General features: G+C 44.4%; 1 protein-coding gene across 7 annotated transcripts in view; it reads left to right on the top strand.

Moving 5' to 3' along the window:
- Positions 1 to 22,317, top strand: part of PPP6R3 (protein phosphatase 6 regulatory subunit 3) — a 94,343-nt gene that overhangs the window by 61,123 nt on the left and 10,903 nt on the right. For 3 of the 7 annotated variants that reach the window (XM_021685588.1, XM_021685585.1, XM_044919467.1), the window contains exons 14-20: positions 4,016 to 4,102; positions 8,824 to 8,921; positions 10,502 to 10,556; positions 11,696 to 11,826; positions 17,097 to 17,218; positions 19,576 to 19,729; positions 21,155 to 21,261. In XM_021685588.1, coding sequence (XP_021541263.1) covers positions 4,016 to 4,102; positions 8,824 to 8,921; positions 10,502 to 10,556; positions 11,696 to 11,826; positions 17,097 to 17,218; positions 19,576 to 19,729; positions 21,155 to 21,261 — 754 coding nt within the window. The remainder of the gene's footprint in view (positions 1 to 4,015; positions 4,103 to 8,823; positions 8,922 to 10,501; positions 10,557 to 11,695; positions 11,827 to 17,096; positions 17,219 to 19,575; positions 19,730 to 21,154; positions 21,262 to 22,317) is intronic. The other 4 variants (XM_044919469.1, XM_021685587.2, XM_021685586.1 and 1 more) reach the window with 3 other exon arrangements.

Here is a 22,317-nt window from a genome sequence, read left to right as displayed (position 1 = left end):
CTTACCACTTCTGGGGCAGCATTTGAATTACCCTCTCTCTGAGGTCTTTGAAGTCCCTCAATCTGTTGACCTAATCACACCCAAGTATATACACAGTAGACTCATAGATTGTTATGTTTTTATGTTGGGAGTTTTATTATGAATGAAATTTGGTGTATTACTTACATCCAGAGACCTCTTTGTGGGTCTGTTGGTAAAAATGGGTAAACATTTAGACCTAGTATATCTAGGTAACATAGATGTATTGGTCCTGACTATGGAAGGCTGAGTTTGCTTCGTTCTCTGCCTTCCTTTCCATGGGGGAGAATGTTTTCTTCTGAAGTATTGGTGCTTCTTTCTCATCACTGATGAGCTTGTCCAGGGCGGCTGTGGAGAATGATACACATGTGCAGTTGTGAATTGCCTACAGATCCAGCAGGTTGGAGTAGAACCTCCCAGAATTTGTGTTTCTAGCCAGCGCTGGTCATGTAGATGCCAGGGGCCCACAGCAGGACCCCGCCGTAGCCAGGAGGAAGAGTCTGTAACTTCCACATTTCACTTAGATTAACGTTCCAATCATGCTTATGATCTTTGTAGTAAGCCAGTCAGTCAAGATGAAAACACTCACTTGCTTTTCCTGTAACAACAGTTAATAAAACTGAAATTTTATTATGAAAGAAGCTCACTGTCTCGAAAGCTTTTAGTCACTGAAGCATCGAGAGTATACTTAGAACACATGTGGCTTGGTCAGAGTGTTCTTACGTACTTGTTACTTGTTTGACAGTTAAGAGTGTGTTCTTATTCGGTGGTGTGTTGGGATTCACTAATGCCGTAAGTATTTCAGTGACTACTGTGTGCCAGGCACTGAAGCCATTGTAGTAAACTTGATTGGTAAAAATCCCTGCCTCGGTGGAAACGGATGAACTCCAGGAAAGGGAGCCGGGGTTTGTTTTGGGTGGAAGTGCAATTTAGGATTGGGCAGTCTAGGAAAACCTCCTTGAGAAGGAGGTTTTGTGTAGAGGCTTGAGCGAAGTGAATGGAGAAGAGCTAGTGCAGAAGCTGGTGTGTTGCCCAGAGGGAGAGAACGGGATGTGAGGTCCGAGGGGCTCTGCAGACCAGATCTCCTACTGCTTTTACTCCACACAGGCCCCTTGGTTTGTAACCTTAGTGAGATGAAAAGCCATTAGGTATGGAATTGAGAAGGGACATAATCTGATGGACATTTTTATTTATTTATTTTTAAAGATTTATTTTTATTTATTTGACAGAGAGAGAGATAGCGAGAGAGGGAACACAAGCCGGGGGAGTGGGGGAGGGAGAAGCAGGCTTCCCGCCGAGCAGGGAGCCCGATGCGGGGCTCGATCCCAGGACCCTGGGATCATGACCTGAGCTGAAGGCAGACGCTTAACCGACTGAGCCACTCAGGTGCCCCGTGATGGACATTTTAAAAGATCGCTATGGCTGCTGGATTGGGAATAGACTGTAGTGGGGCAAGAGATCATACCAGGGAGACCGGTTGGCTGCCAGACAAGAGATGGTGGTGGCTTGCACTGGAGAGAGGTGGTAAGGGTGATGCAGAGTGATGGGCTTTTAGGTGATGTTTTGACAGTGGAGTGAATGGGGGTGGGCGGGGACAGAAGAAACCAGAAGGCCAATTTTAGCTGAGGAAGAAGGAGAAAACAAGGGGCATCTGCTGAGATGAAGATGCCTCAGAAGGGGTGTGTTTGGAAGTTTCTGCCGGGGACTCCGGTGGCTGCATCTGTGTGATGGACTAAGTGGGGTTCCAGTTAGCAAGTCCCCCTCCCCGCTGGAGGTTTGGTGGATTCAGTCATCTTTGTAGCCTGTTTTATTAGTAACAGTTTCAGACCAGGTATGGTGTGGGTAGAATCAGAATCACCACATCTTTCAGTACATAAATGCAGAAGTATGCATGTATTGTGTTTATTAATAACTTTCTAAAACTTTCTTTTTGGAGAAAAAAGTATTCTTTTCAAAGATTTTATTTATTTGACAGAGAGAGAGAGACAGAGAAGGAACACGAGCAGGGGGAGTGAGAGAGGGAGAAGCAGGCTGAGCAGGGAGTCCGATGCGGGGCTCGATCCCAGGACCCTGGGATCATGACCTGAGCCGAAGGCAGATGCTTAACGACTGAGCCACCTGGGCACCCCGAAAAAATTATTTTAAATACCTCTCAGAATTGTTCTGAGGATACAAGTTATGGAGAATATGTGAAAAGAGGTCAGACTGTCTGGCACATAGTAGTTGCTCACCAAAAACTAGTTTCTTACTCACCTTTCATTAATGAACTGATTCATTTTGTAGCAAAGAGTAAAACTATCAATGAGGAAACATGCATCCTGTTTGAACTTGGACAACAAGACGTGCTGGGGGTAGCCAAGTCTTTGTTGTTGTTGATGCTGTTGTTGTTGTTCTCTCTTGTTTAGTTGACCTAGCTTGCTCTTTGAGTTGTCTTGTAATTCTGCACCCTGTCATGGGGTTGCACTCCTAAAACATATACTGGTTAATACAATTCCTGCGCTAACTTGCCCCCCAAGTAGCCGGAGTTCCTCTAAATGCACCATAGTAGAATGCTTGACCTGCGCTTGGTTGCAATCCTCCTGCCAGGTGCCAGCTGCCATGACCGAGCAGTTTTCTACCCCCTCCCTTCCACGCTCTGGCCAGGCTTTCCTGGAACGCCCCGCCCCCCGCCCCGCTGCACAGCTTTCCACACTCACTTGCTAAAGCTACAATTGACCCAAGCAGGCTCCCTTCATTGATCTCAAATCCTGCCTTTGACTTTTATGAGGCCAGTTTCAGAATCAGAGTGTGAATGCTCTGTCTCTACTTCAGGGAGGATGAAGAAGGAATTAATTAGAAACACTCGGTTAGTCACTTGGTATAGTATCTTTACCAAAGATGGTCAAAGGAAAAAGAGGGTGATTTTATTCAGGAGTGATGTATTCAGAATTTCGTCAGCCATACCACATGCAGACCTATTTGGATTCTACTCTGGGTTTCTTGAACCAGATGTTGGAACATCACAAAGCAAACCAGGCCAATTTCTGGAGCTCCAGGCTATTAGGCACAGCTTCAAGGGTTGGCAGGTCCCGGCTGCTCATGTCTTCCCCCGATAACTGTGCTCTCTGCCGTTTACACTTTCTGTAAAAAGTAAAGGGTGAAGGACTCAGGAAATGCAGTGTAAGTTACTCTCAGAAGTACAGTTGCTTGTGTTAGAATTTTATAGACTGTTCCTATCTGTCATTTGGTATATAGCACTGGCTGTTACTTGTCCTCTGCCAGTCATTTGTATGTCTTCGTTTCTAATTATTAATACATTTCCCCAATACTGTGTGTCACTTACGAACTAATAAAAAAGTCACTTACCATGAATTGGTGAGCAGTTCATGTTTGTGTTCTTGTTTAAGTACTGTGAGTTGGTTGTCGGTCTTGAGGGCAGGGGCTACGTTTTAAGGGGCAGAAGATTTGGGGTCTTCTTAGGAGCAGGGTACTACTGGCTCGGAGTCACATTTAGTGCTTATGGACAGTGTTTTTCCTAGAGTGGACAGGCATTGCAAGAAGTTAAAGTGAAATGCTGTATTTAAACCTGCCCTTCCCGGTGGCTCATTAGTAACCCCTGAGGATTGCAGTTTTACCCTTCAAGCTGGGCACTTACAAATTATATTTTATCTGAGCCATTCCTTCTACCTTCCCTTTGTAAACATTAATAATTGGAGATAATTGTTAAAATGACTTAAATGGAGTAACTAACATCTTACCTGTTTTCTGGTGGTATCAGTAATGAGACAAATAAAAATACAGACGGGCAACAAAGGGACAGGTAACCTGACCATCTGATTGAGTGAAGTGGGCATTTGAATTATTTGGGTGGATTTTACAACTTAACTGTTAACTTATTTTTGTTCTTGCTGTTGTTACACATTGAGAGTAAAACTAAATGTGATTTTTCCATTTAAATGCTGATACAAATGTCCAAAACTTTTCTGTTAAATAGTTTTTTACATTTTTATGCATATAGGTTACAACCTGCCATATTCATTCATCCAGTGATGATGAAATTGACTTTAAAGAAACGGGTTTCTCACAGGATTCTTCTTTGCAGCAAGTGAGTCATGCCTAAAGCTTTGCTTTTTGTTTTTATTTTAAATGCTTCGTCTCGTTGCCATCTCTGGGTTCACTTCAGAGGCAGGTTACACACAGGATGTGATTTGGGGCTCCTTACTAGTTAGGCAGAGCGTTCACAATAGGAACTGTTGGGTATATGAGAGGAGCATTTGTACTGATTGTATTTCCAGGAAATGTTTCGTACCTGATAACAACAATGCTGGGTCGGGTAAACTTCCAGATTTGAACGAACGGAATGGTTTTGCAAGTGTCTCAGACATGCTTGTTATGCAGACCTGTGCAGTAGTTGTGTTTCTGCTTAAAGATTCCTATAGTTGAGACCTGTGGGTAAGAATAATGGGAATAACACTTTTAATGTCAGTAAAAGTAACTTTCAAAAAAAATCTCTGAACTAGATGGCTTACATGTTCCTAATATCTTTAAGGTCTTTTATAGTGACTCCTAAATGAAGTTTCAGTTGAAGTAATTCATTGCCACCCTACCCTCCTACCCCACATTCATCTCCATTTATTAGCTGCTTATACTTTTTGTGGGGGAGAAAACGATATAAAAATACATGCACTGATTTATCCAACACTCATTGGTGGTTCTTGGGGAGGCGACCGATGATTTCGCGATCTTGACTGGGTGTTGGATTTGGGCTTCTATAGTAGAAGCCCCTCGTTCAGTTTACCAGCTCTTCATGTGGAGAAATCATCCTCAGTTGGGACCAGATCTTGGCATGTCAGCTTCTCTGGTGCGGCAGTATGACTGATGTCCCCTTCCCACCCGGCACTGACTGTTTGCTTGGCTTCTTTTTTCTCAGTCTTTAAGGCTCATCTCTTAACCAGGGCCAGGGTGAAGCTTCTGATGACTCTGCTGACCCCGTCTTTTTGGCATCCAAATAGGCTGTCGTACTCTGGTAAAGGTTGAGCTAAGCAGCTGCTTGGTTTTGATACTAAGTCAGTTTAACATTCATGTTTTCAGGACAGGTCTGAAGTGGTTCTTAGCACTTCATTGGCTTCTCCATTGGTTCTTGACACTGCTGCCCTTCGGGAGCTCACCTCCCGGGATTAGGGGCAGGGAGCAACTAGCCCAGAGAGGGAGATGTTGAGCAGCATGGCCTTCTTCCTTGCTGCCGTCCTCTTGCCTTGGCTTGCTGTTGGGCAGCACTGGCCACCCGGGTTGCCCACCTGGCTCATTGTGAGTCCTCGTGCCTACAGGCACTTCTTTCTTGGCCCCATAGTTCTCTGGTTTTGGCCCAGGAAGCACTTCGACCCTAGCCTTTCTGCCCCACTGAAGCACCTGGAGAGTATTGAAATAGTCTGCTGGGCCTGGCATGAACTCCAGCGCTGCACACTGCTCCACCCTGGAGGTGAAGCTCGGGGCTATAAAATGTAAGTTATCAAGGTGATTCTGAACCTGTTGAAATTGCTTTAAGAAAAGAATGCCCTAACACCTATTTGTAAATAAGCCAATAACTTCGGAACTTTAGGTGGCTGATTTGGTCTAGGAGTGGTAATGTTTAGTTACCTGGAAGGTGGGTTCCCTTCTCGTGCAGTCTGATTCCATGGCTGTTGTGGGGAGACATTTTTCTGGCGTTTTTTGGGGGTTGACTGACTGCCGACGTGCACGTGTGGCTGTCCCCATCACAGAAGTGTCACCCTGGCAGAGCCCTCGGCAGCCTGCTGTCCTGTGGCGGTCATCCGCTTTGTGGAGCCCTCCGAAGTAGGAAAACTCAGTCCTTGCTGCTGGACAGGCCTCTAGTAAAGCTATAAATCAGTCATAGATCATTTTGCAAATAAGAAATACGTTTCCAAACGTGTTCCACTTTTTTTTTAATTTGAAAAGACAAGTTTAAGAATTTTATGGTGGTCTCCATTATAATTAGAATATTAGTTTATATATATATCCATTACAGTTTCTCATTCACATTTGAAGTTAGGTCTCATATTGGTAAAGTCCTGAGTGTAGAGACTTAGGACAGGTCATTTAACAAGGTTGCCTGATCATGTCACCATGTTTGACATGGGGCCGTATTTGGCTCAGGGAATGCCTCACAGCTTTTGTGCCCCTTGACCCGTTTGGTTTTGTCTTCTGTCCCTTCTGGTTTCCTCACCTCTAGTGTTTGACTCTTTCCTTCTGATTCTGTCTGAAAGAGGTGTGGAGGGTGAGGAGGTCTTCCTCTTGCCGGATCTGGAGAATTAGGGCTGACTGCTGCAGACGGGCTCCAGAGGCCTGATTGGCTGCCTCCCACTCCCCCATCCAAGCAGGCTTGTTCACAGGCAGTCACATGAGATGGGGCACCTCCGAAGAGATTTGCTTAATAAAGCGGTAGGCTCTTACTTGTCAGTGACTTGAACAGTCCCTGGCTTTGGCCAGGCTGATAGTTCTAGGAAGTGTGGGTTTTGGGGTTTTTTCTTAATAATGAAGTTTTTAATATTACACAGCCATATGGTGCTTTCCAGACTTGGATTTCTCCATGTCTAGAGTACTTTTTCTATAGCTTTAAATATAATACAGTAATGGTCTTCACGGATGTGGCTTTTGGAAGCTCTGATAGCTTTATTAGTAAAAATTGTATTTGAAACCTGAAGTTCTTTGCTAGCTTGTATCTTCCTAGAAGCTGTAATAGACTTAGAACAAATGAGGACTACAGTTTGTTGTTTTTCTTTTTCCTCTGAGTTACTGCATGGAAGTTACTTGGGTCTGTCAGTGGCTTTATCTCCCTAGGTAGATGAATGAATAGAGAGAGAGACAGACAATGTAAGTATGTGTATTCACATGTATACATTTATAATGTATTTAGTATTTGCATGCTCTTTATGAAGCATTTAAAGAAACACTTTTGGGAACATTTCTTTCCTTTTGTACCCAAAAAGATTCATAATACAAATACCAGTGTCACAAAAAAAGTAAAAGGGAAAAAAAGGATCAAACGGAACAACTGGGGAGGGACATTTTCCCTTGTGTGACCAAGTTTCTAATCTGTAAATAAACTGAGAGCCTGGCTTATGCCACTTGCTCAGAAGAATGATTTCATGATTCTTAACCATGAAGGTGGTTTTACCATTTTACCTTATAAAAGATAAAGATGCAATTCAGAGGAATTGGCTTCTTTCTTGTTGGTTTTTATGAATATGAGTACTGCATACCATATTTTTCATTCATATGTCCAAGACTCAGCCCTGCCTGGCAGAACTTGTCCCTGCCTTTCTCCGTCCACCAGTTCTCCCCTGGCTCAGCCTTGGCGTGCCTTACCAAGTGCGCTCCTGTGAGGCTGGCCCCCTGGCCCCCATGTTCAGACAGTATCCCCTCTGTGGGCAGGAAAGGGGATGGCATGGAAGTGTGCAAGTGAGCAGAGGGGCGGTGGGGCTCTCGAGTTAGAAAAAAGTGAGGTTTTAGGTTCTGAGTAAACTAGATACCACTTTTTTCAGACCTAAGGAAGAGATGCCTTCCAAAGCCAAATATAAGGTTTATTTTTTAATCATCTTCAATTTGGATTATCCATGCCATAATTCCCTGCCACCAGAATGAGTAAACAGGAATTAATGGTAGAGGCATTTTTGCAGCAGATGTCTGCAGGGTGGGATCTGTGGGCTGTGCTCAAAAGGAGAACCAAGGAGGATTCGGTTTCACTCAGTTGTAGCTGCCTCCATCCCAGCAAGTGGCCTCAGGTTGATGTCTTTAGTTCAGCCACCAGCTACTGCTCATGCCCCTGGTATGGGGCTCACCTGGAGGAAAAAGCTTTCTCATCTGTCCAGAGCTCTGTCCACAAGACAGCACGCATATTGTTATTTATTTGCCTCCGTATTTATTGTTTGGGGTAGAATGAGGAGTGGCACTTGCTTATCTTCATTGTCCTTCACTCCTGACTGATAATGTACAGCACATTTGCGCATCTCTCTTGCTCCACTGGGCCTGCTTGTTTTAAATCAGAAGATCAACATTTTTGTGAAGTCCATTTTAACATTCCCCCATTTCTCACCTAAGAAAACCCAAATGAGCCTGGTGCTCTCTAGAAATGGCGTAGGAGACAGAACAGGTTCCTCTATGGATCTTACAGTTGTAGGCTTCTCAGAGTGATGTCGGATCAGTGTTAACACTTTGTCCTCTCTCTCTAAGGTAGGTAGGGTAGAAATTACTTTCATACTCTTCCCAGCCTCTGAGACAGAAGTCTTTTTTTTTTAAGAAAATGAAGTGTTTCTGAACTTTGTGTTGTAGGATTATGATTGTGATTCTTAGTTGTTTGACCTCTGGTGCGATGTTACTGTAGTGGATTGGGGGTGGGACATACAGAGGGAGGTCGGGTGGTCACCACTTACTGGATCTTAGGTTAAGGTTGGTTGTGTCCAGAGGTGATTGATACATCTTATAATTTCAGACTGTCATGTGTCACTTGATCACCTCTTTGAACAAGACTTAACCCAGACCTCTCTCTAAAGATAATTCTCAATAGAGGACAGAGTGGTCACTTAACATTGCTTACAGTGACATGTGCATTAGAATGACTTGTGGGCCAAATTCCAAACATTTCCCTTTTTGGGTAAATTGTGTCTGAAATTATTTGATTTTTTTTTTTTTTTTCTTAGAAAAACACACCAACTTTTTAAGCCCTAAGGCTGTAATAAATAAGATGGTTTCTGGAACACAAATGGGCAAATAGTATGTAGAATGTCATTAGAATCATTATATCACTGTCACTGGTCCTGGGGTTGCCAGGCCTTTTCTGATTATCAGATGCAACAAATGACGTCCAATTTTATTGACCAGTTTGGCTTCAACGATGAGAAGTTTGCAGATCAAGATGACATTGGCAAGTGAGTATATTTTCATGTTTCCCTCTCTCATGCACTCCTGCTTCTCGTGAGACACGTGATTCTCCTGGGCTCTGGGCACTCTTCCACATTCGTGTGTTGAGAGGAGCCTGTCCTCCCAGGTGTCCCTATAGCTCTGGCCTGTGGGCACTGAAGCAGCCAGAGGACAGGAAGGGATGAGAGCATCAATCCCGCACAGAGAGGCTGCCGCTGGGCGTGGCCTCTCACAGAAGCTTGTTCATACTTAGACTGAGCTTCTCCCGGGAACTGGAATCGCTGCTCTGCCCCTTTCCATTGTCGTGCTGGTTAGCGTGACGCAGAGTAGCGAGTCCCTGCTGTAGTTGGTGGTTCCCTCCCATCAGCAGCTGGGATCCTTTTGTGGCAGGAGCAGCTCCCCATGTGGCTTCTCTGGTTGACCCACCGTAAGGGAGGGTTGGGTGTTGGGAAGGCAGTCAGGCCACTCGTTCTGCAGGCGGGGGAAGAGGAGCAGCGAGATGGGGATGATTGGTACTATACCAAATTAATGAATGAAAAACGTGTGGGTGGTCCACAGCAATGAAAACAAATGGCCTAGCATCTGGCCTCAGGAAAGGAGAGGTATTTATGCATAAAGTATTTACGAGGGGGTATTCTAGCTCACTGAGGACAGACTTGAATATCAGATGGCTTCTCTCACGGGGCAGTGCCCGATGGTGCTCGTCAGCACCCGGTGTGTGTGTGGCTCCTTGCTTGCAGTTGAGCGCCAGCCGGCGGTGCTGTCTCCTGTCACCAGGGGCAGTTTCTAGCACGTGAGAAGCCCCGATTGTACTGTGCGACTTGCTATGTGAGCGCGGTGGATGGAGGCTTCACTGTAAGCAGAGTAAGGGTTAAAGGCTGTTGGCTGCCCTAAGAATCAGCTCGTTTAGATCCAAAAAGAACAAGGACTGTCCACGTGGTGTTTATGTCTGTGCGCCAGAGGCACTCACACCAGAGCCTGCAGGCTCCCCTATCTCCACGCTCAGTAAATGTTACTAGTTAGGAATCCGTCTCTTTAAAATTTATATTGGGTGCTTGGAATAATGATTGATTAGAACAGATCTTGTAAGAATTATACTTACAAAGTTAGCGTTCATGGGCTAGGAGTTTTTATCCCTCCTTTCTTCCTGATTATGCCATATTATAGGATTTGGGGGAAGTCTATTCTGTGTATAAATTTGGCCATCCCTGGAGAAAGTTCAGTGTCTGACAGCTCTTGGGTACTTTTTCATGTTTTTGACTTATTTCTTCTTTGCTAATAGCCTATTTCTTGGCCAAGTAAGTATGGCCCAGGGCACCATGGTTGTTACCGTGGATGTTAAAAATCTTTTATAGGAAGGCTTCAGGGTGTGTTTATTCTGTCTTAAAGGCCTCCCTGCCTGCCTTTCCACCCTGTATGAGTTCCTTAATACTAAGGAAAGAAGCATCATTTAATGCAAGCAGGTTTTTGTTTTGCTTGTGGAGATTTTAAATGATAGTGTGAATATTTTAAATTTGAAATGTTTTGTGAATAGTTTCTGTTAGTCTATAGGTAATTAACTATTCCTATACTTACATTTTGTTTACAGTGTTTCTTTTGATCGGGTGTCAGACATCAACTTTACTCTGAATACAAATGAAAGTGTAAGTATTAATGCTTTGTGTCATGAGCAACAAGGTATATGAGGAGTGGACCAGGGGGAGCTGGGATCCGTCAGAGTATGCATACAGATGCCGCATGCGCCGGGACCCTCTCCGAGTGCTCCAGGAAACTTCATCTTAGGCTGGTATTACTTCACCAACTCACATGACCTTCATGCTCCCTGTGGGTGTGAGTTTGCAACCATGGTTTAAGATATGGCAGGGCTGAGAAAACCCAGGTCACTTGTGATTGCGGTGTAGACATGTAGCTTCAAATACTGCAGTTTGGGTCCAGCCAGCCGCCTTTTACTTCAGCTGTATGTCACCAGGAGAGAAACTTGGGCTAGATCAGGGCCAGCTTGTCATCCCCAGGCAGGGCTCAGACACCAGGTCAGCCCCGTTAGCAGGTGATGTGGGATTAGTGTTATTTGAGTGGGCACAGTCTTGATTTTTATGTTAATTAACATGAAAGACCACTGGTTTATTTGCTGATGTGATAAGGTGGAAACTCCTGATTGCACTGTTGACACTCATCACTGCGGAGCCGGACTGGTAAAAGCAGAGGAGATGTAGGTTGCTTTCCTATTAGGGCAGATGTGGGACTGTATCTCAGGTGGTGGGGCAGGGAAGCTCTCGGAAGTAACCCAGTGCTTTACCAGATGAGAGCGAGTCCGTGATGACAGTGTAGACTCCTATATGGGCCTTTTGAATCCAATCTTTTGGGGGAGCTTCTTTGAAGTTTTGAATCCATTCTTTTTGGGGGAACTCTGTTACATAAAAGCTGACATTAGATGCTTTTACATCTTATTTTGGTGTATATTAGGCACTGTCTTTAAAAGGAAATGAAGGAGGCATCTGGGTGGCTCAGTCAGTTAAGCATCCGACTTGATTTCAGCTCAGGTCATGATCTTAGGGTTGTGATATCAAGCCCTGCATTGGGCTCCACGCTCTGTGGCGAGTCTGCTTGAGATTCTCTCCCTCTCCCTCTGCCCTTCCCCCCACTTGTGTGTGTGCACTCGCTCTCTAAAATAAATCTTCAAAAAAGAAAAAGGAAATGAAAAACACAATTTATATCGGTAACTTTTGGAGGAAATAACTTGATTTTTAAGTTTGTTCTTTTTCTCTCACTTGTTTTTATTTAGGGAAATATTGCCTTGTTTGAAGCATGTTGTAAGGAGAGAATACAGCAGTTTGATGATGGTGGCTCTGATGAGGAAGACATCTGGGAGGAAAAGCACATTGCCTTTACACCAGAATCCCAAAGACGATCCAGGTGAAAGAGTGTGTTACAGTAGCAGTAATACCCAGTGCATAAAGTAAATGATGGTTAGGAGACATACACTGTATCCTGTGCAGATGTATATATGTGACCTAGAGACCAGTGCTTCTGTCATGATCAGAAATACCCTTGTTTTGGGGCACCTGGGTAGCTCAGTCAGTTGAGCGCTCAGGTCTTGATCCCACGGTTGTGAGTTTGAGTCCCACATTGGGCTCTGCACTGGGTGTGGAGCCTGCGTAAAGAGAGAGAAAGAAATGCCCTTGTTAGCTGATGTGAGGTGGTACCGTACTCCTGTCTGCAGTGTGACAGGATGTGGATGAGTGAAGGTGATGAACTTGAAAATGCTGGAAGTGTTTAGATAGTTCATAAAGCGGCATGACACAGCCTCTTCTGAATGGGAGGTGTTGCTGAGCAATGTAGTATAAAGTGCTCTGAGTAGATGTTCCCTTACCAGGAACAAATGGCAGCAGCTGAGTTATGTATTGTTTCCTAGGAAAGACTAAAAGTTTCCCCAAGAAAGAGAAAAGTTTTTTTTTTTTTTTTAAGATTATGTTTATTTATTTGACAGAGAGAGACACAGCGAGAGAGGGAATACAAGCAGGGGGAGCGGGAGTGGGAGAAGCAGGCTTCCCGCTGAACAGGCAAGCCCGATGCAGGGCTCGATCCCAGGACCCCGGGATCATGACCCAAGCCGAAGGCAGAGGCCTAATGACTGAGCCACCCAGACGCCCAGAGAAAGTTGTTTCTAAAAGTTAATCTAACTTGGGGAGACAGAGTCCTGTCTCCTTTGGGATCAGTCCAGTTGGTTTTTTAATTTTTTTTCCTCTCTAATTTATTGAAGTTACTCTAGCCCAAGAACCTATATACATTTTTGCTTCAATACACAGGGAGTTCTTGTTATCTGAGTATCCATTACTAGAACCTTCGTAGTTGAGAGAATAGCAGCTGAACCTTCATTTTTATTTTATTTATTTTTAATAAGTAATGTTTCCACATGGCATACAATTCAGAGAAAATAGGATATAAAGTGGAAGCAGGCTCCCCGCCGAGCCGGGAGCCCGATGTGGGACTTGATCCCAGGACCCCGGGATCATGACCCGAGCCGAAGGCAGACGCTTAACCATCTGAGCCACCCAGGCGCCCCCCATTTTCTGCACATTGTAATCACAAGGTAGCTGCAGCTCCAGGAGCAGGAAGCAAGAGACAAATACCTTCGTGACGATTTTTTTTAATTTAATTTAATTTTTTTTTTTAAGATAAAGCCCCAGTCAGACTTGTTTGTCACCATTTGCTATGAAATTTTGGTCCTCATGTTGAGTGAATTCACTAAATGGCCACTGCCTACTGCCATCTATGCACTGGGGGCAGACTGTCCTCACACGTTGTTACAGCATTGTGGCACTGTTGGTAGAGAGTGTAGGGAAGTGTGGTGAAGACAGTATCTGAAGGACGTGACAGTTGATCCCCAGAAGGAACACAGGATGATGAGAAAAGGCAACTTTTTATTATTTTTTAACAGCTCTGTTGAGGGATAATTGACATATAATAAATTATATAAGTTATACAGTGTGATAAGTTTGGACATATGAATATATCCATGAATACATCCATGAAACCATCATCTCAATCAAGATCATGAACTGACCCATCACCCGCAAAAGTTCCCTCCTGTCCTTTTATATTGCCTTCTCCCATCTGCTTTTTGTTCCTTTAGAATGATTAGTGTTTTCTAAAGTATTATATAAATCAAATTACATATTACCTACTTAATGTTGCTTCTTCCACTTAACATTATTTTTGAGAGTCATTCATGTTGGGTGATGTATCAGTAGTTCATTCTTTTTTTATGGTTGAGTAGTGTTCCGTCAAATGCGTGTACTACTCACCGAGTGGGTGAATTTGTTTATTCATTTGCCTGCTGATGGACATTTGGGTTTCTAGTTTTGGGGGTATGATTCACTTGAGAATAGACTCTGGTAAGTTATGGATGTATATTGTGGGCCCTTAGGCAACCACTCAGCAACAAAACAAGAAATTATAGTTAATGAGCCAACAAAGGAAATTAAATCATAAAAACTATCTAAAAGAGGGCAAAAAAATAAAAGGCAGCTGGGACACACAGAAAACAGCTAGCAGTACGATAGCATTAAAACTAGGCAGCCCCATCAGGAATCATTGAATACTATTAAATAAGTGATCCCAAAACCCCAGTTAAAGTGAAGAGATTGTCAGATTGGATAAAAAATCAGGTCTCACATATGCTGCCTATGAGAAATAATTGAAATATAAAGACACAAACAGGTTAAAAGAAAAGGTAGAACATCTACCTGTTTAATAATAAAGCAGATTTCAGAGGAAAGGGGTAAAGGAAGGGTCATAACAGGGTCAGGTCTTTAGGAAGACATAACACTTTGAAATGCCTATGTACCTAATAACAGAGCTTCAAAATACACGGAGCAAAAGCTGAGAAAACTGCAAAAGAAATAGACAAATCCACAGTTCTGGTCCTGTGCTCCAACACTCCTCCTCCGGTGATGGATAATGGGCAGAAATCAGCCAAGACCCAGAACACATAATACTGTCAGCTTTCGTGACGCTGCTGGACATTTGCAAAGCTCCCCACCCAGCAGCAGCAGGACAGGCACTGTTTCCAAGGGTCACAAGATATTCATGCCAAGAGAGATCATATTCGGGCCATAAAGCCAATCTCAGTAAATTCCAAAGGTTTCAAGTCCTACAAAGTATGTTCTCTGACACCAGTGAAATTAAATTAGAACTCAGTAACAGACCCCTAGAAAACCCCCCAATATGTGGAAACTAAGTAACAAGTGAGTTACAGAAGAAATCAAAGGGGGTATTCAAAGGATCATTTTTTTACTGTTTATATTAAGAAAGCAGAAACCTCTCAAACCAGTGACCTTTGCTTCCACCTCAAGAAACCAGAATGAAGGGCAAACAGAACAACAGTGGAGGAAATGGTTGCAGTCAAAAGCTGTTCTTTGAGAAGATTGAGGAAGTTGATGCTCCTCTGGGCAGAATGGTCAGGAGAAAAAGGAATGGCTCGTCCCAGGAATGAGCCAGGTGACATCACTGCTGGTACTAAAAGAATAAAAAGGGAATATTGTAAACAACTCTGTGCCAATAAGCCTAACAACTTAGACAATCTTTGAAAGACACAGGCTACCAAAACTCAAAACAAAAAGAAAAAAACCCCAAATAGTCCTTTATCTACCAAAGAAGTTGAATTTTTAGTTTAAAACTTCCCACATACACACAAAAACTCCAGGCCCAGATGGTTTCTCTGGTGAATTCTACCAAACATTTCAGGAATTAGACCAGCTTTATAAAAGCTTCTAGAAAATGGAAAAGGAGGGAATAGTGCCCATGTCATTCTGTGAGGCCACATCAGTGTGACCTGATAACCAAAGCTGACATGACAAGAAAAATGACTCAGTTATTCTAATGTGGATGCAGAAACTCTCATAATGTGGTTTTAGTAAATAAATGCAACAATAATACATCATGACCAACGAGGGTTTATTTCAGAAATATGAGTTGGTTTAACATTTGAAAATCAATCAATAAGCATGTGGCTGAATCCAACATCTATACCTGATAAGAATTCTTAGCAAACTGGAGACAGAAGAGAATTTCTTTAACGTGATTAAAGTTTCTACAATAAATGTACAGCTGGCAGCACAGTAAAAACGGAATGATTTCCCCCAAAGATCGGGAACAAGACAAAAGATGTTTGCTCTTACCACAGCTTTTCAGGATTGTTGCTGGGGCTTCTCACCAGTACAATAAGTCAAGAAAAAGAAAAGCCATCTAGATTGGAAAGGAAAGGGTAAAAATTATCTTTCTTCACAGACAACAGTTCTTGTCCATGTAGAAAATTTGTTGTTGAAATCTACGAAAAGATTATTAGAACAATTAAGTAGGTTTGGCATGATTGCACGGTGCTAGGTCTATATAATTGTAGTTCTATACAATTCCAACAAACAGAATTGAAGTTACTAAATAATCCTATTCATAGTAGCATCAAAATATTAAATACGTAAGGATAAATCTGGCAAGATGTGTTAAGACTTGGACACTGAAAATTACAAGGCAGCTGAGAGAAATAAGAATTGATGAATGTTTATGATTTGGAACTCAATATTGTTAACATGCCCATTCTCCCCAGATCTAGAATCAGTGTAATCTCAAGTAAAATGATAATAGGTTTTTTAGTAACTGTCGACAAGCTAGTACTTAAATTCAAATGAAAATGCAAAGGAGCTAGAAGAGCCAAAACAGCTTTCATAAAGAATGGAATTAGAAGACTCCCGACAGTACCTGATTTCAAAATATAGTAATTGAAATCTAGTGTGATCAGTAAGACAGAATAGTTCTGGGGACTGAAAAGAGTATAAATTAAGTAGGCTTAGAGGCAGCTGACTTCTGATGCAGGTGCAAAAGCAGTTCCGTGGAGAAAGGATAGTCTTTTGAACAGATAGTTCTGGAACAGGTGAACATCTGTATGCAAAATGCTCAGTCCATACCTTTTACCATATATACACATGGATTCCAAATTCCATATATACATGGATTCCAAACGGATCTTAAACCTAAATGTGAAGCGTCAGACTATAAAACTTAGAGTAGAAAATCCTTGTGACCTTGGGTTAGGGAAAGATTTCTGAAATAGGATGCCAAAAACACTGCATGAAAGGAAATTTTCATAAGCTCAACCTTGTCAAAGTTAAGCACTTCTACTCGGCTAGTGACACTAGTAAGAAGGAAGGGACGGTGCATAGACTTGGGGAGGACATTTGCAATCACGCGCCTGACACAAGGCTTCTCTGGAGGGTGCAGAAAGGACTCTCAGGGCTCTGTAAGAATTAAAGACAGTAACCTATTTCTTAAACTGTACTACAGATGTGAGAAGACCCTTCAGAAAAGATGTGTGGGTGGGAGATGGGCACATGAGAAGCAGCTCAGCATCTTGGCCATGAGGGAAGTGCAAGTGAACGCCACAATGAGATACCTCTAGGCCCCCTTAGAAGGCGGTTTGTAGATGTGCCCCAAACATTCGCGCAAAGCCAGGGGCCAGTGGGAACAGCTGAGAGCAGTTAGGCGGCACACTCACGGAGGCAGGAATGAATCGGTTGACGTGCATAGGATTTTTTCTTACTGGATGACCTTCAGAATGTTCTGGATTTAGGTGATGACTGACAGGCAGCATTAACTATTTTGGTCTCCTCCCACCCCCCACCCCCCAGCTCGGGGAGTACAGACAGTGAAGAAAGTACAGACTCGGAAGAAGAAGACGGAGCGAAACAAGACTTGTTTGAACCCAGTAGTGCCAGCACGGAGGATAAAATGGAGGTAGACTTGAGTGAACGTAAGTCATCTTCTTTTCAGCTGTATTAGTCACTGCGTGTTGGAAATGTGTTTTGAAACGAGGCATTCTAGGGGCGCCTGGGTGGCTCGGTCGTTGGGCGTCTGCCTTCGGCTCAGGTCATGACCCCAGAGTCCTGGGATCGAGCCCCGCATCGGGCTCCCTGCTCTTTGGGAGCCTGCTTCTCCCTCTGCCATCTTCCCTCTTGTGCTCTCTGTCTCTCATTCTCTCTCTCAAATAAATAAATAAAATCTTAAAAAAAACCAAAACAAAAACGAGGCACTCTGATCTGCAGGATGGGAGTTAGGTTGAAACACAGTCTTCTAAGTCCCCTTGGAGGTGTGTCAGGATGGGGCCTGAAGGAAAGAGCAAGTTGTCCCTCTGACGATGGGGTGTGTCTAACAATGTGGACACCCCCCCCCATGTGGGTCTGGCTAGAGGTGCAGCACACTGTGGTGGGATGGGGTTGGGGGGTGGTCCCAGGCTCTGGCTGCAGAGCCTGGGTGCCTGGCGGCAGGGGAGAGACCAGAGATTATGGAAGACAAGGAAAGGCTATGTTTGTGGAATCGGGAATGCACTAAACCAGAGGCAACCTCCTCAAGCTGAAACTATTTGAAATGGGTTCTTCAGAGTTGATTGAGGAAGCCTATAACCCTAGAACTTGTGTGGCCTCAGTGCTTATTTGTGTCCTGCTACTTGCTAAGAAGACTTGCATTCGCTGGCCTTTAAAAAATACCTGTTAACCTCTAAAAATTCAAATACATTTTTCTGTGGGTTGATATTGGGGCTTTCTTCTGGGCCGAGAGTGTGTCCTGTTCCCCAGGAAGGCCTTCATATACTCACTCCTGGAGGCTGAAAGCCAGCTCGGGGTGCCAGGTGGGCCTTACCACCCCAGAGCTGGCCGGGACCTTAGCAGTAACCCAGCACAGCCCCACGGGACAGAGCCGGAAAGTGAGAGCCCTGGAGGAAAAGAGGTTTGGCCTCTCTCCTCTCATTGCTTCCCCAGCTCACCATCTTCAGGAGGAAGAAATGGGCTTTTCTCTCTGTAATTCAGTTCTAGTCTACATGGCTTTGTCAAGTTCTGGCTGCATACCAGGTGTGGTACACAGACTCTGTATCCAGGGGTCTAGAGTCTCTTGAGGAAACAGAGATTGTGGTAGATTCTGGGGCGCTCTCCTGGGAAGATCATTTCTGTGTAGCCTAGTGTGGTGTGCAGTGAGAGCACATGAACAGAGACCTGAGTTCACCTGAAGAGACACATCTCTGAGGAGGTGACGTTTAAACAGACCTGCAGGTTAGATCCAACCTCGGCCGGCAGCCAGCGCGGTGAGGCTGTTTTAAAGGATAGACGTGAGCAGCCAGATGAAGGGAGAAATAGAGACATGGGCGGGCAGGGTCCCAAGCATAGGATCTTATCTTCTGTTCCCATGGAGCTTGGGATGTACCTGCTGTTCACCAGCCCAGAAGCTCTGAACCCCTGAAGTTTGAATTTTTTATGGAATCTTCATTAAGTAGACGTGTTTGATTAGATCATTGGCCATTTGTGATTTCCTTTACTTTCTGCCCCTCTTCCCTCCTAGGAGGGTGGGCTATGGGGTTGGGCTGAAAGTTCCAGGCCTCTAACCACTGGCTGGTTCCCCTGGCAACCAGCCCCATCCTGAGCCCCATCCTGAGGCCACCAGTCATTCTTTAGCATACAAAAAGACACTACTTCAGGGATTCCAAGGGTTTGGGGGTGGTAGTGAGTGGACCCCAACTATGTATTTCTTATGTCACCAGAAGCCTTCCTGTTTGTGCTAACTACACTGGACTGCAGGGAGGCCATTAAAAGTATGAACTGGGGCCATGTCTGGATTGGGAAGCATTTAAAGTTTCCAATTTATTGCAGTTGAATATCCAACATTCTGCTTTTTTTTTTTTTTTTTTTCCAAAACTATTTTGGAATAACTTTGGATTTACAGAAAAGTTGCAGAGATTGTACAGGGAGTGGCTCTGCACCCTTCCTTCACCCCCCTTCCTCCCCGTGTTAATAGACTCTCGGTACATTTGTCAGAAGTAAGAAATTAGCATATTCTTTTATATGTAGCTTTGCATTCTCGTGTGATATTTCTATTGGAGAAAAAAAATCTTAGAAATGGGAGTTAAGGGATTAAGGGAACCTACAGTTTTTGTAACAGGATAGATGTTATCACATTGTCCTCCAAGTTATTGTGCTGTTTCTGCTCCTACCAGTGGTGTGATAGAGTGCCCTGTCCCCACCACTCTGGCCTTTATCATTGTGAATCTGTTTCTGAAAAATATCTTGAAGTCCACTGAACTTTTGAAGTATTCTCAAAAGGAGATGTCTCTCCTCTTTTTAGCACCCAACTGGTCAGCCAACTTTGATGTCCCCATGGAGACAACCCATGGTGCTCCCTTAGATTCTGTGGGGTCTGATGTCTGGAGCACAGAGGAGCCAATGCCAACTAAGGAGACAGGCTGGGCCTCTTTCTCAGAGTTCACGTCTTCCCTGAGGTGAGTGCACGTGTGCCAGCTCCCTCAGCCTTTCTGTAGGAGAACTGGGGATGGCGTGTCACCTTGATTTACTCCCTTCCTGAAGGTGGTGCCCTACACAAGATCACAAATCAGCATGGGGGAAATAGTGACCCAGCTACGAATTACAAGGAAACCAGTCTCCGTCCTCCTTCCTTTTATCCAGGATGAGCTGGGAAAGGCAGTAGGCTGTGCACAAAGTAGCCCGGGACAATGTGGCCCCAGGAGGTGACGTAGCAGGGTGCCGGCTCCTGGGGCTTCTCTAGCCCCACCGAGCTATCAGAAAACAGGGTTGAGGAGAATGGGAACAAGGTGGAACCAAGAACTCCTGACAGACACCTCTCTGTGGAGCATTACAGAAGATGCAGAATGTATCGTGAATTTAACAGATAATAGGAACTTCTGTTCCCTTGTAGCTAGGCTGGTGCTATAAATTAAGGGGCATGACAGGGATGGCTGTCAGTCTTGTATTTGTAGTATTCTTGATGACAGCAACCTGGCATTTCATAATTTTCCTGAATCATATTGCCAGCATGTGAGTAGTAATCATGGATTTCATGTCTTACTAGGCATAGTTTGATTTGCTAAACATTGTTTTCTTTATCTCCACCACCCCATTTGAAAGACTTTGTTGCTTTCCCTGCTCTGACATGTAATGTTTTTAACTAATCACTGGTAATAGGCAAGCCAGGAGCACAGACTGTTAGGAGCTCGTGGTTACCGTCTTCAACAAACCAGAGAACTGGCTAAAACCCACGTGGCTTTACGGCAGCTCTAAGGATAGCAGGAAGCTATAGTTGAGGGGCAAAAGTGAGATTTGTGGGAAATGTCTCCAAAGTATTGTAAATTATTTCACGGACTCAGTTCTAGCCCTGGACAGTCGAGTTTCCACCTCTTGCTTTCTTCTGTCTTTTGTAACTAGGGCATACGAGCCCTTGGTTACTGGGACTGGTGTTGAAGCAGCTCACTTCCCTTTACCCCTTGTGCACAGCTCATGTTTTCTCGTTAAGTATCATTGAGGCCCGCAGGCAGTTTGGCTTAGTGTAAGCAGAGATTTTCCTAAGATCGGCACCGCGGTGTGCTGTCAGCCCCTGCTGTCCCAGCCCTGGGCGCCTGGTGACAAGGGCGAGGATGAGAGGCTGATGCATTTTGAACCTTTCTGCAAACCTCTACGAAACCTGCATGCCCCTGTGCTGCTGACTTAGCGGGCTCTTTGCCTACACATGCTCACCTGCGCTGCAAGCAGCATTCTGCACCTAGATCTGTCTGTCTCTGTCCGTGGGCTCTGTGACCGACTGCCCGTGTCACCCCAGTTGGACCAGAGCTGCCTTTCAGGGGGTTTTTGTGAACCATGTAACTGAGGGCTATTTGCCATTGCTAACATCTGAATTTTCTCTTTTCTAAAAGTACAAAAGATTCTTTAAGGAGTAATTCTCCGGTGGAAATGGAAACCAGCACCGAGCCGATGGGCCCTCTGACTCCCAGTGTTACCACACTGGCCGCACAGCCGGAAGGTAGGTGTGGGGAGCAGGGCACCAGCTGACACAGCCTGCTGGCCGCTTGGCTGAGGTTGCTCAGGCTCGGGCTGTATGCTTAGTTTTCTAGATCTAAACACTTGTTTCTGTCCACATAACAGTTCATAAAGCCAATCTTGACTCACCGGCTCAAGGGCTCAAAGGAGTTAGGGAGTTGAGATGGTGGGTCTGAGGTCCACAGGACAACCGATGAAAAGAAATTACGTATTCATTCCAGAACCAGGCATGGTGATTCTAGAAGGCATAAGGGATCTGTTATCAGTTGTTCAGTCCTGTCAGTGTACAGAAATGGAAACAGGCCCAGAAAAGAAGAATGTCTTAGTCTACAGTGCCCAGTGTGAATAAAATCAGAATTAGGTGTGTGTGTTTTCAAGCCCGTCTGGTACCCAATTCTTTTGTCACTTGGAGTTTGCTTTACTGGAGCGCACGTGGGTGTCTCGGCATGTTTCAGGCTGTAAGGCTGTTTATTTTCTTCTCAGTTGAGATGGTCAGGGGTATCCAGTGGGTTGTCATGTTCAAACTACACACGTTGTTCCTTGCAGAGACCCTGAGCTCTTTTCAGCCTAATGAATGGGGCTTGGGAGGGGGGAGGAGAGGGAGGTTGGTGAAGGGGGGTGAGGAATCAGTATGTGGAGGGCAGAAAGAAGTAAGTCCTTAGAAAAAGAAAGGGGGACATCGGGGGAGCACGAGAACCAAGGGGTAAGAAAGGTAATAAAACCAGTAACTGATGTTGGTTTTATTTGTCATTCTTCTAAACGTTTTATGTAGGTGACCCCATTTTATCTCTCAGTTCTTCAAATGGGTTTAGTTAACTTCATTTTATAGATAAGAAAAATCTTGCCCCAGGGTGATACAGCTAGTAAGTGGTGAGGCTGGGGTTTGAATTCAGGGAGTGTGACTTGAGAGCTCAAGCTTATAACTAGTATAGCATGTGGCTGCCTATTACAGAACAAAGAAATAACCCACAAGGAACCATAAGAAAGTAACTTAAAGACCCAAGTGGGACCCAACTGAAAGGAAAAGGACAAATGAGAA

This window comes from Neomonachus schauinslandi, chromosome 11 (genome assembly GCF_002201575.2).
Source record: "Neomonachus schauinslandi chromosome 11, ASM220157v2, whole genome shotgun sequence".
Taxonomy (NCBI): Eukaryota; Metazoa; Chordata; class Mammalia; order Carnivora; family Phocidae; genus Neomonachus; species Neomonachus schauinslandi.
Note: the sequence above shows the minus strand (reverse complement) of the source record. Positions and strands in the feature narration are given on the sequence as shown.